General features: G+C 36.7%; 1 protein-coding gene across 1 annotated transcript; it reads right to left on the bottom strand.

Annotated features, from left to right (window-relative positions):
* Positions 1-7949: 7949 nt before the first annotated feature.
* On the bottom strand, positions 7950-12806 carry LOC140140126 (uncharacterized). The gene is made up of 3 exons (XM_072161963.1): positions 12717-12806; positions 12098-12297; positions 7950-11194 (listed from the first exon to the last, which is right to left on the bottom strand). The coding sequence occupies exons 2-3, from the start codon at positions 12189-12191 to the stop codon at positions 10110-10112; spliced, it is 1179 nt and encodes a 392-aa protein (XP_072018064.1). The 5' UTR covers positions 12192-12297; positions 12717-12806; the 3' UTR covers positions 7950-10109.
* Positions 12807-14284: the final 1478 nt, after the last annotated feature.

The raw sequence follows: 14284 nt of genomic DNA, 5'->3' as shown, positions 1-14284 counted from the left end.
CTCAGCTTCTTGCCACCTTTGCTACTGTTGCCATTTTTATATCTACACGCATGGCTTACTGCATATTTTTTTTGTTTTCTCAAAAGAAAGAAATGTTACATACAAACATAACTAATACTAGTATGGCACAGGAATTAATCCAAGACAGAATGAATCACAATCGGGAACAAAATAAATACATAAAAGGCATAAAATTCAACTCTAAAAATTCCTCGTCAAATTATTCCGTACTACATTTTACGAAAAAACAAACATATACAAATCCAATGACTTTGTACACTTTTTCGCCTGAATACATTACAATATGGACACCGATTCACTTGGTGCGTATGGTTCCCTGTGTCTCTAAACTTGTAAGTCTGAGCTTCTTTGGAGCTACAAGGCACAAGGTACCACCTTGCTCACTGGCAGTGCTGTGACAACTATGTACCCACGAGCTCTAACTAAGAGTATGTATATTTATGCTATTTCGATACTCAGAAAGTGGTATTTGAAACCTTCATTCATCTACATGTAATGTTACAGTTTTCAAATCACCATGAAATTGACATCTTCTCCGTTTATTTCAGACCAAAAATAAATTGGGCGCAAGTTTCCTATACTCTTAGCTAGCATACCCTGAGCTGTCTACATACTACATGATGCAACAAGTACATTTCACAATGGCATTAATTGTAATTGGTGTTGATTGTGCCAGCATTTGTTTAAAAACAAATCACAGTACCTGAAAACCTTGGAAGTACAGTCTACATGAATAAACTTGTACAACCTGAATTAACAATGCTTGATTTTCACCCGGGGGGGTACTCAAGTTTGGTTTTGGTAGGGACGTGCCGCTGAGATTTTGGAAGAGGACCCATAAATATACCAATTTTTCAAGAAAATTAGTTTTTACAAATTTTCCCAAAATTTTGGGAAAATTTTGAAAATTTTGGCTATATTAAGGAAAAATTGGGCTGTTTTCCAAAAAAATTGAGAAAATTTTGAAAAAAGGACCCATTCATATACCAAAATAGGCTTTGAAAAAGGGGTCATTGATACACCAGAAGGCTGAAAATGCTACCCATGTTTGCGGCACGTCCCGTATGGTCATTCGTGCGAGTACCCCGGATTTTCACTGACATACAATCAATCTTTCACCTCATGTGCGAGGGATATGAATATCAACCTGATACAGAAATTTGTATTAAAAATACACAGTTTCCACTACCATAAAATTTGGGATATTCCAGTTGAAATCCACACCCCCTATGGAAGACATGACCTTAATCTCCCACACAAGGGGTGTACAAATGTAGATTTCAAATGGAAGTCACCCATTAAGGTAACATTCTCATTCCCTGTGTGAAAGATCAAGGTTGTTTCTTCCATAGGGGGTATGGATTTTGACTGGAAAAGCCAATTGATCCTAAACCTCGTGTGAGAGGATTATAAAGAATACCAACCCATGATTTTCACTTTGAATATCACGCAAGACTTTTCAGACCATATCGACAAACCAATACCATTTGATTAATGTTACGACATGTACTCACATTCTATACATCACTTCCAATTAAAAACTAATTAAGAAAAAACCTTGAGTGAAGGAATCTGAGTGGATTATAAGACATAGGATTTGACTTTGGTTGCTACAGCTTGGTCACAATCATTGTGCGATTTATGTACAAACATTTCATTTAACACTTGATGCACGAATAGCCATGTGAATGTAAGAAGGACATATAAAACTAGTGAACATGTTGTGTGGTTGGAATATATTCTGTGCATTTTGGGGTAGTGGAATGCAAGGCATGCTGCACCCAAATCTATAGCTGATGGTTTCACTGGCTCAGGGTCGTAGCCAACTAGCCATTGAAGGAAACATGTGGCCACATCCTCTGCAGCCGTAGGATAAGGCGCAGGATGAGTATGTTGAATATGGTTAATAATCACAGAAAAACATATTTTTTCAAAAAAGGAGGAACCCAGGAAAAAGTGAACCCATCTTTGAATCAAACCCTGGACCTCATGTTTGCAAGACCTGCATTAAAAAAACATAAGGCCTGAACAACCGACCCTACTTGAAAGGTCTGTCCACCATAGAACATGTTTTTTTTTTGTCACCTTAGTAATTTCCTTTTTTTTTCCGTTCATTGCCAGAGATCAATAAATGTGACTTTCAAATTCTTATTTATGAAAGAAACAGTGTGACATGGAAAACAAGGGATCAATTTCACTATTATTTCACCCATTGTATCTAAAGCAACTTATTATTGTTCAGTTATTAGCACCCGTCACCAATCAAAACTTTACGGGATGGCTACGATGCATAGTTGCATACCAATTGTAATTTTCGTAAATGCAACTTACAACATCATAACTTCTTATGCATCGTAAAAATGAGAAGAAACGCCCCATTTGCACAGCATACCAGAGTTAAGACCCATGACCTTTGTTCACCTTTACAACACACCATATGACCTTGTTGCAATCACATGGCATTCTGTCCCTTGCATTGACAACACACAAGGCAATTTGTATACCAAATATGAGGTAGGATATATCTCCTGAATAAAATGTCTCATCACCACAAGACAGCCAGCTCATTACATTAAATTATTGTCTTAAAATTGAAGAGAGATCTACTAATTGCAAATCAAATGAACACTACACTTACAAACTATAGAGAGTGTACTTATAAAATGCATCCATATATAGTCAAAATTGATTAATCAAAGCTGATTTTGCAGACGCTTCAACTACAAAAATGTTGCACATCTCACTAAAATAAAACATATGCCCTTCAAATTATGTAGATAAGCTGCTTGGTCTACAATGTATGTGAGCAACAGTTCTGTGGTTACTTGATCATGTTCCTTTACATCGTTGTTGTGCAGGAAAAACCTCCTATGTGCTTGTGGCCCTGAACATGTTTAAAACAAAAACTGCCAACCAGTTGCATAGGAGGTTTTGCTTTAAACATGTTCAGGGGCCAATGACACATTAAGTTTATCCTGCCAAACGACGAAGTGTTGTTCTATCAAAGCTGAGCTTATCCAAGGAGTATTAAAGGTAATGATTCTCAGAAATCTACACTATTGATTTCATTCTGATTATTTGACCATGGCTCAACTTCAAAGCAAAGTAGCATGAGCAAAAAGAACTGGCAGCAGCGAGAAGTGATACACTTCAATTATGAATTACTCTTATAAACATCAGATTCTATTGTTTCCATAGCAACAAATTGAAATGACTAAAAATAGCCTACACAGATTTGCAATTAGTAAGTCCCTCTCCACAATTCCAAAACACAACACCTCGTTAAATGTTGCATGAAGTCCACCGATAATACTACTAATAAATACAACACAATGTACTGGCTTATCTTGACTCCATCTAGGCTACATTAGTAATGATACACTCTACAAAAAATGATGTGGCAAAATCCTGATTACGATACAATTACACAACATAAAATTTACACCAAGGGTTATAGGCCATATATAAAGATCCCTTTTCCTGATGCTTCGTTTTGCCATTTAAATAGTCAAACCACTGACAAATTGTTTGTTGCAATTATCACAATTATATCTACCTGAAAACGAGTCCTGAATACAATAGTAAATTAGATCTAAAAATATTGCTGGTACTTTTAAAAACAAATGGAGAATTTGTGGAAATTCAACAAGCGCTATCATACAATTTGAAAACAGCAAAAGCCAAGGCTACAATGTAGTTTAAATAGGCAAGCAACATAAAACCACCTTTTTACTGATTTTTTTTGGCAAACCCTGCTTATTTCACACTTTTTGAAAACAGGGATCTCCACTTTTTAATGAATCACAACAACTAATTTAGATTAAAATTTCTTAATGTCATGATCAAAAATAGTAGCCTGTTCATAATATACATGTAGGTCGTAACGACCACAGCAATAGCGTGGATCCCCAGGGGGGCCACTCATATAAAAAGTTGTAAGCATGCGTGTGAACAAAAACGCGGAATATGGGCGGTTTTTTCTACTGCAACACGGGCCCGCACGGGCCCGTGTTAAGGGTCTCAAAATCATTGATTATAGCAAATAAGGGTGTCATTTTTGACACCATGTGTCCGTGCTAAGGGTAGTTAAATCTAATCACATTCCTACCCCTACAATCGTCATAATAAAATATACTGCCCTAATAATGCAGGCGATAATTATGTTGAATAATGATAACTGAGTAGGCCTAAGCCTACTAAATCCAGTTAGGAAGTATCCAACATAGAGTATAATAATAAAGGAAATAAGAAACCTTGAAAGTTGATGTCTTTTACTTTTTTCTTCAAAATTGATCATGCATCCTTGCTAAGGGTTGGATTTAATACCCGGATTTAATCCACTTGTAACTTTGTCCTTGTTAAGGGTATGGTTAACAAACTATTATCCTTGTTAAGGGTCATTTTGAAGACACAATGGTTGTCCTTGTTAAGGGTGCTTTTCTGAAGTGCATTCACACGCATGCTTACAACTTTTATATATGAGTGGCCCCCCTGGGCGTGGATCCTCATAAGTTGCGTTTATGCAACCTTAGCAGCCACTTTAATGCTACACCATGATGCGCAAATTAAGTAAGCTTACGGGCCATACAATAAATATATATCAAAATATATATAGTTAACACTATGGCAAAAAGTTAAGCATTTTTACAGGGTAAATATTCAATAATGCTTGCCATAAAAAATTTGATCGTCATCTTTTTTTACTACAGAGATTACACATAATGAGGTCTTCTAATTAAGCAATTTACAAAATGTTGTAATCAAATACAGATACAGTAAGCCGTAAAGAAAACAGGTCTTTGTTATTTCTTAAAGTAAATGTGATGTGCACACACTGGTATTATATATCAAGTATTGGTTTCTACATTTATATACCATTCACACTTCACAGACCATGAGTTCAAGGTTTGTCAGCTACATACACGTAGTCGCAACTAATTGTCATAGCCGCACATTTTGACTATGACCATCTGGTGACTGAATATTTTTTGACAGAGACGTCAAAGTTGCAAAAACATTCTGAACTATTCAAGAATTGAAATTTACTGTTTCTTATACTTTTATACAAGCGAGAACAGACAAAAACTCCAAATCAAGGTTAATTTCTTGAAAGTTGGCAAATTTTGCAAACAAATCAATTAGAAGACCTCACTTTTTGATCACCCTGTACAGTTTAAAACCACAACCAGCTTACAACATTATATGCAATGCAAGCAGGTTCCTTATAGGTCTACAGATACTAAAACATTACTGTCTTCATTTAGAGCTTGAATTAGCATTTTTTTCTTACGCATATCAACATGAATATTTCAGAGAAGGAACACACTGCTCTACAGTGATTTATACTCAACCTTTTTGCAGATACAATATTATTACAATTATCAACAAAGTCATCTTTTTGTCTTTGTTCATTCAAAGAACAATGCCAGCTCTTTGCGTTTCATTCACAACTATAGCAATTGAGTTTCTGTATAGCTATCCATATTTTTGATTAAAGGGAATAACATATTTATTCAAATTTTAAATAAAGTTACTTTTTCAAAGTCTTTGTAGCCTGCGATGCCATTGCAGCATTTTAAATCAGCGTTATGTTAAGGGAAGGGGTATGAACGTTTGGACAGTATTTATTGTGGGACATTAGAGCACATCAGACATATCGAATTGCATTCTGAATACAAAGAATGTCCTTCTGATATCAAATAAATTTTGATTTTTGAAATTCGCAATGTAATACACATTTTATGGCAAATCATTAAAAATTGATATTTTTGATATTTAACAGTACTTGAAGTAAACTTTATAAATCTGATGATTTATACTTAAAGTGTATGTAGGTGGGATGAAAAGTTGACGATCAATTGAAAATTTGACCTTTCGTATTGAAGATATGGATTTTTTTCACAAAACACCAAAAAAAAAAAGGTCTTTTTGTGAAAAAAATCCATATCTTCAATATAAAAGGTCAAAATTTTCAATTGATCGTCGGCTTTTCCTCCCAGCTACATACACTTTTTAAAGAATATATCATTAGATTTATAAAATTTATTTCGAGGATTGTTATATGTCAAAAATTTGAAAAATATCAAATTTTAATAATTTGTCATAAAATTTGTATTATATTGTGAATTATTTGATATCAGAAAGACATGCTTCGTATTCAGAATGCAATTCGATATGTCTGAGGTGCTCTCATGTCCCACAAAAAATACTGTCGAAACGCCATAAACGCTCATTCTAGATCCCTTAATGCACATCAAAGACTCTGAAAAGGTAACTCTATGTGAATGTCAAAAGACAGAGTCCAACAGTCAACACACTGATCATTTAAAGTTGGCAATTTACCCAGTTATATTGGCCATTGAATACTGATATTGTAGCAAGGATTATGACTTGTTGTTTTAAAAGCAATATTGTTTGTTTTTAGTTTCACTTAATATCAAATTTTAAAATATCATTATAGACACATTTTAATCTACATGTACCATTTGTGCATGGTATTAACCACAACCTAAGTGGGGAGCAAAATCTCAAAATTACACAATAAATTAAAAATGAGTTTTTGGTTGGGTTTTGTTACCCCATTTTACAATGTATGGTATTTCTTATTACTTATAATTACCAAAAAACGATTGCTTGAATGTAAAAGAAGAAGTATATTAATAAAAAAGAAGAATTTGGATTTATAACATGTGAATCATCCAATAACTGGATCTCAATATAAAGGCTTTGTTGCAGAATATAATTTAATTCAGATTTACTTTAAACTCACTATGGAGAACTGGATGTACCAGACAATAATCAAAGTTTACCTGGGGAAAAAGGCAGTAAAATATGAATAACTTAACTGAAGTCAATTGCTATAGATAGGAATAGTTTCAATAACTACATTAACACATTTGAGATGTTTAAATCTTTGCAAGCTGGGCAGAGGATTTTTATGCTGTTATTTTTGAAAATGGTTTCACTGATGAATTTTGAGAATGGACGTGTGGAGATAACAATACACACTTATATGCATGTAATTTATAGTATATAGAGTTACGTTCATGTAGCTAGGTTCAGTGAAATAAACAACTTGCCAACATTTCTTAAAACATGTCTGTTAGTGTACACGCCAAAAACATCGTATACTGTAACACTTCTTTATCTCTTGGCTGAATAACTACATGTATACTTGAATACAGCAAAACACACTTTATAATTACTATCATTTCAATTATATTTCTTTTAAAAATATCCCCTTTTAGGTATAGTTTTATAACATAACTGTAGTTATGAACAAGTTTGACCAATCCAATTTCTTTGACAAGTGAAAGCTTTTGAGTTAGGCTTTTACAACCCCTTGAATTATGCAAGATATTTCACATAAAATTGGTGCTATATTAAGGTTTAATAAGTTTTCTGTGCCAAGTGCTATGTGGAGTACTTTATCATCTGATGACTCTTAGTATACAGACTATTCATGCTATATGCTGAAGTTACAGCACCAGGAACTTGCTCCCAATTTACCGTATAGTAAGCATCTGATTTCACTACTTTACGATTTGAATAGGACTCCTCATAGCCCTGCACACAGAAACCTCTATGTTGTACAACACATGCACAGGATGTGTTGTTTGTAATGGTGTAACCATCTGTTCCAAAACATAATACACATAGAATACATACAAAGCTGCAATGTTGTGGTAAGCTAGCTAAACACATCAAAAGAAATAAGTCCCCCTCTGAACATGTCGTCATAACATTGTAAAGTTTCGTTTTGTACCATTAAAACTAACTTTGAAATAATTATATGACTGTTTACTAAGTGATGTGTGAAAATGAGAGATTTCCATGACTTCAGGGCTGAATGAGCCTAAATTGAAGGCAAAAACTGCCCTTTTCAAAAGTCACAAAGTAGGCCTATGCTTGTCACAAAAGTTGATTCATGGCTTGTTACTAATGGAAAACCCCATGTGTTTGAGTGCAGTTTAAAATCCTCACCAAGTGAACATTTACTGTAATGTGTATCGATTCTTGATCATTCAGCCATGCAAATCCCCTTGGTGCAGAGTTCAGCACAGCACTTTGTGACTTTTGGAAAGAGCAGTTTTTGTCTTCAATTTGGGTTAATTCAGCCATGAAGTCATGGACATCTTTCATTTTCACAAAACACTTAGTAAACAATCATAGTTTTATTGGTACAAAGTTTTACTTTACGATGTTATGACGAAATTTTCAGAGGGGGACTTATTTCTTTTGAGGTGTCTATAAGGGTGAGGCCATATCTTTCACACTGTATGCATGTTTCTGCATCTTGAGATTAGCAAAGGCGCAACAGTAGAAGGATCTGATAAAATAAACGCCTTATTTTCCTTCTGTTTTTATATATATGTCTTTGTACACATTATGTCCCAACATCGCAAGCAGGCATTGCTTCAATCTAAAACTTATGCAGTACTATTATGTAAGCGATTCTTGAAGCGATTTGTTCAGTATGTTTGATTTACAAGTTGTGAATGAACACAATATACAGTAGAAAATTGAGGTAGATTTCAACAAACTATACATATGCAATGTAAATGCCCGCTTCATTCTGAGTAGTAGTTAGTAATTTCTAATAAGTTTGCTTATGGTTGTTGATGCTGTCATAATTTGCTGTGCCCAAGTACCAAGATCCACAAACAATATATGGCCTACACACAAAGCATGTTATTGTTTTATAATTGGCATAACCAAAAAAAACTACAACAATGCTTTCTTTAATACGCCATATCTACATGTACAGCCCACAGACTGGTTAAAATATAATGGCATCTACTATAAGCATTGTCAAATTTGCAAAATTACAATTTAGCAAAAAACAGGTTCATAGAAGGGGCTCAGATGCGATACAGCAATATATGCATCTAAGCCTTTCACATGTTATGGTACATATTCCCCATCCAATGAGCAGCAATTGCGCTTGCATTACATTATCTTTATTTGCCTATCTATAGCATTTTTGCAAGCGGAATAATTACAGCGCTTTGTTTCTTCAATCAATACATTTCATGGCGTTTTCATGGCAAGTGTAGCTGTATTCAAACTTCTACTCAAAATATTATCCACCATGGCTTATGTTATTATAGATTCTAGTTGATTGTGTGGCACTTTTGTGAAATGTTTTGAACTTTGAACCATGACCATGACCTAAACGAGTCATTGTGGTTCTCATACATTGATCAGATTAGTTTTCCTATGTGGATGCATTAGGTGACATCAATTTGATATCATTTAATGGCTCTGGTAACAATGTTTGCACAACGACATAACATCATGCATTCCCATAACACGTCCACACACGAAAAGCTAACCTTGCATTAAGTGGCTACACATTAAAAGAAGGGACCATCCCACATATACATCCCAAATATTATGAGCCCTTTATGCAACCACTGAAAAGTATTCCACAATTAATTAGAATGTATAATAAACTTTTGTAAACTTCTTTCATTGGCATTGCCAAATCATCAATTACCCATGGCATGACATTATCACACAAACGTGGTGTTCAAGTACAAGCTTCACATAAGTAGATTTAACACTTTCCCATTACAAGGGGATTGCAAACAGTATTACAATCCAATCCGGCATACATTTGTACTTTCATAACAGTTGATCGAAAAGGCCATGGATGTTTCGCCAAAGCAGAGGTAATGATGGGTATTATAGCCACCGAAACCAGTCAGCCACATAATCATTGCTCCCATACTCTGCAGGCATATGAAATACCAGCACATGTAATAAACTAGGTTTGCAGAGTTTAAACTCCATGATACCCAGGGCCTTTTTTTTGGCTTGTATTAACTTCTTTTGAACTTCGTGCATTTTGATGCAATATCACATGTACCTACAATGAAGCACATGACATGGCGAACCAACTCGATTCATGGATTCATTACCTTTGTAAAATCAGACCACAAACCTTTCTTTCCGTGCCAGATTGGATTGCAAAAAGCAGGATTTTTTTACGCAGAAATATAAAAACAAGCAACAAATTTGCGGTACACAAATACTTTTTGCCACCATTTTTAAACCAATTTCATTACATACCTGATTTTTTTTAATTACTCATCTACACTCCGCCGTTGCTGGATTTTTTTCATCATCATCAACTTCTCCGTAATACTGCTAATATTCCTACGCTTCTTCCCCGAGTTCCCCGTCGTTTCCTCGGACTTTGTCGCGGCTACCCTGAGGTCCAACGAGCCGTCGTCGTCTCCCATCAGCTCCTGATCCTGAAGACCCCCGTTTTCTGGTGACAGAGGTGCGGCCGCTGTCAAATGCACAGGCAATGGCGAGGTTGGTTGCGGTTGCACTGTTAAAGTGTCGCCGTTTTCTATCAGCTGTTGCTGGTTTACTTGGATCCCGTTTTCTGGCATGATGGTTTGCACTCCTGCTGCTGTCAACTGCACAGGCAAGGGCGACGTTGGCTGAGGCTGTATGGTTATGGTGTTCAGAGCATCACTGGCACCGACACCAGGACTTAATATGAACTGATTGTCTTTCAGGCTGAGATTGGTGGCATTTTGATCAATCTGATCCATACCACCGGCCGGATTGACGACGATCCTCTGCATCAGATTGGATTGCGCGAACGTGGTGATCGGCTGCGAGATGATGGCGCCCGGATTGAAGTTGTACGCTAACGACACTTGCGGCTGCGATACCATGTTGATCAGTCCTGCAGCCGAATTGGGCGGGTTTTGCTGAAGCACAAAACATGTCTTGCCTCCCGGTACCCCCTGCAATATGTTCAGTGGCTGCGTGATGATACCTGCGGTGTTCTGCGGCATATTTTTAAGCAAGGACCACGATTTAACAATCAGAGGCATCCCAGAACTCCCTTTGGCATTTGTGACGCCTCCGTTGTCAAGTAATGGCTGCTGCATGTTGATGATGTTGTTCGCTGCAGCTGTGATATTATTACCCTGTGCGTTTGTGAAATTTGGCGTGAACTTGTACGCTGCGACCGGCACTGCTGATGTGACCACTTGTGAGGCTATAGGAATGGACTGAGAGATGGCGGCTTGTTGCCTGATCGATTGAGTGACCACTTTTGGAACTTTGATCTTTTCCTTCTTGATTTGCCTGGCTAGGACTATCTTGTTCTTGTCCAAGAAGTTGTGATGGTGTTTCATTGTGCCCTTAGCTGATTGGGGAAAAAATAAAACAGTGGAAAGTGTCAATAACTTCAACAGGAATAATATCAAACATATTTTATGTAAACTTACTCCTGACAAGATGATGTCTTGTAGGTTGATTCTCAAATTTATCTAACTCACTTGGTGGATACTGATGACAGGGACTGCCTTTTCAGGAGTGTCAGAGCAATCGCTCTCTAAAGTACTGCTCTCCTTAAATCTGATATAGGAGAGTGATTTTTAGCTCTCCTTAGTTGATCATTCTCTCCTTACATTCAATTGTAAATGCTCCTTGAAGGCTCCAGAAGAGCAATTTAATGCTCTCCAGCAAATTCAAAAGACAGTCTGTGATGTGGCAATTTATAATGCAATTAATTTTAAATAACACAAGTTGGGTGTTGGCAAACTTCTAATTTTGAGATACAATATGCAATCTCACTTGTTCTGTTATTAAAGCGACCAAAAGTGTTCATATTTCAGAAACTACTGCACTAAATTTCCAACACAGTTCAGTACCAGGTGAACCCTCACACTACTGTAAAGTGGAAATTTTCATATGATTAATTTTGTCGCACTTTGCCAATTTTGAACCGTTTCCGTTGTTTTTAAATTCCTGATTCTAAGTTTCCCTACATTGACCTAAACACAGAAGGAATATATTTGTGTGTTGTTATTTTCACGGTAGCAGCTTGGAACGTGAAAAGCCTGAAAATAAATGTAGCATAAAAATTTCCACTTTTACAATATGTGTCTATTATTTTCAATTTTATAAAGTTTTGTCCACAAATCACTGATTGGTAGGTTCTCTGCCTCTTCTGTGTTTGCGATACCGAACACAGCCCTAGAATCCGCAACTAACTTCCTTTATGGAAAAAAATGATATTAAAGCAAATGAGAAACAAGTGGATTACCTCTGATTTGATCATTAAGTGCGGCTGCTTTTTTGTGCACCCTGTTTGCCCATGTAGCGCTGATATCCTTGATGTGCGGACCAAAGCGTATCATCTGCGGGTGTGGCGGAGGATGGGTATGTCTCCCCTGTGTTACAATCACTCGACCCGTATCAATTAAGACAACCGCCCTCGCTCTACATGATGCGCGGAATTGACACCTGATGACAAAATAAATATATATAAAGACATGAAAAAATGATATAATTTATTAACACATAAAATTAATATTGATATACCCAATCCTAAAAATCAACAGAGGTTATCTGTGTTCTACATTGTACAAGCTGCATATCCTATCAGCGACTGCTATAACTTGTTTAGGACTTTCAAAAGAAGAACCTGCATGTGCAACCATGACTGTTTCAAAATAGCCCGCCAAAGTCATGCAGGTAACTCCGAGGTCGTGCATCAAATTGGTTTGAATGAGGAATACTACGGAAACCAGCGCCTTTTGTTAGAAGTCACATATGAGTAAAGTAGATAATAGACATTATGGTTTTAAGGTATTTCTTTGTCATACACCTCCCTCACCCCTGCAATAACACCCTCTATATGTACACCAGCAATTCAGACTTACCTGAGAAATATTTTACCATTGCAGTCCCTATTCTTAATATAGATGTACTCCCTAATGTAATACCCATTGCCTCGTCTCAATCCGACTTCTTTGTATTATACAGTACACCACCCTCACCCCTGCAATAACACCCTCTATGTACACCAGCAATTCAGACTTACCTGAGAAATATTTTACCATTGCAGTCCCTATTCTTAATATAGATGTACTCCCTAATGTAATACCCATTGCCTCGTCTCAATCCGACTTCTTTGTATTATACAGTACACCTCCCTCATCCCTGCAATAACACCCTCTATATGTACACCAGTAATTCAGACTTACCTGAGAAATATTTTACCATTGCAGTCCCTATACTTGATATAGATGTACTCTCTTCTGTAATACCCATTGCCTCGTCTCAATCCGACTTCTTTGTATTCGACCGTACACCACCCTCACCCCTGCAATAACACCCTCTATATGTACACCAGCAATTCAGACTTACCTGAGAAATATTTTACCATTGCAGTCCCTATTCTTAATATAGATGTACTCCCTAATGTAATACCCATTGCCTCGTCTCAATCCGACTTCTTTGTATTATACAGTACACCTCCCTCAGTCCCTATACTTGATATAGATGTACTCTCTTCTGTAATACCCATTGCCTCGTCTCAATCCGACTTCTTTGTATTCGACCGTACACCACCCTCACCCCTGCAATAACACCCTCTATATGTACACCAGCAATTCAGACTTACCTGAGAAATATTTTACCATTGCAGTCTCTATTCTTGATATAGATATAGATGTACTCCCTAATGTAATACCCATTGCCTCGTCAATCCGACTTCTTTGTATTCTACCATACACCACCCCTCATCCCTGCAACACCCCCCCTATATGTACACCAGCAATTCAGACTTACCTGAGAAATATTTTACCATTGCAGTCTCTATTCTTGATATAGATGTACTCCCTAATGTAATACCCATTGTCTCGTCTCAATTCAACTTCTTTGTATTCTACCGTACACCTATCTCACCCCTGCAATAACACCCTCTATATGTACACCAGTAATTCAGACTTACCTGAGAAATATTTTACCATTGCAGTCCCTATACTTGATATAGATGTACTCCCTAATGCAATAACCATTGCCTCGTCGCAATCCGACTTCTTTGTATTCTATCATTCACCACCCTCACCCCTGCAATAACAACCTCTAAATGTACACCAACAATTCAGACTTACCTGAGAAATATTTTAACATTGCAGTCCCTATACTTGATATAGATGTACTCCCTAATGTAATACCCATTGCCTCGTCTCAAATCCGACTCCTTTGTATTCTGCCGTACACCACCCTCACCCCTGCAATAACACCCTCTATATGTACACCAGCAATTCAGACTTACCTGAGAAATATTTTACCATTGCAGTCCCTATTCTTAATATAGATGTACTCCCTAATGTAATACCCATTGCCTCGTCTCAATCCGACTTCTTTGTATTATACAGTACACCTCCCTCATCCCTGCAATAACACCCTCTATATGTACACCAGTAATTCAGACTTACCTGAG

This window comes from Amphiura filiformis, chromosome 18 (assembly GCF_039555335.1).
Source record: "Amphiura filiformis chromosome 18, Afil_fr2py, whole genome shotgun sequence".
Lineage (NCBI taxonomy): Eukaryota > Metazoa > Echinodermata > Ophiuroidea > Amphilepidida > Amphiuridae > Amphiura > Amphiura filiformis.
This window is presented reverse-complemented; position numbering and strand designations above follow the sequence as displayed.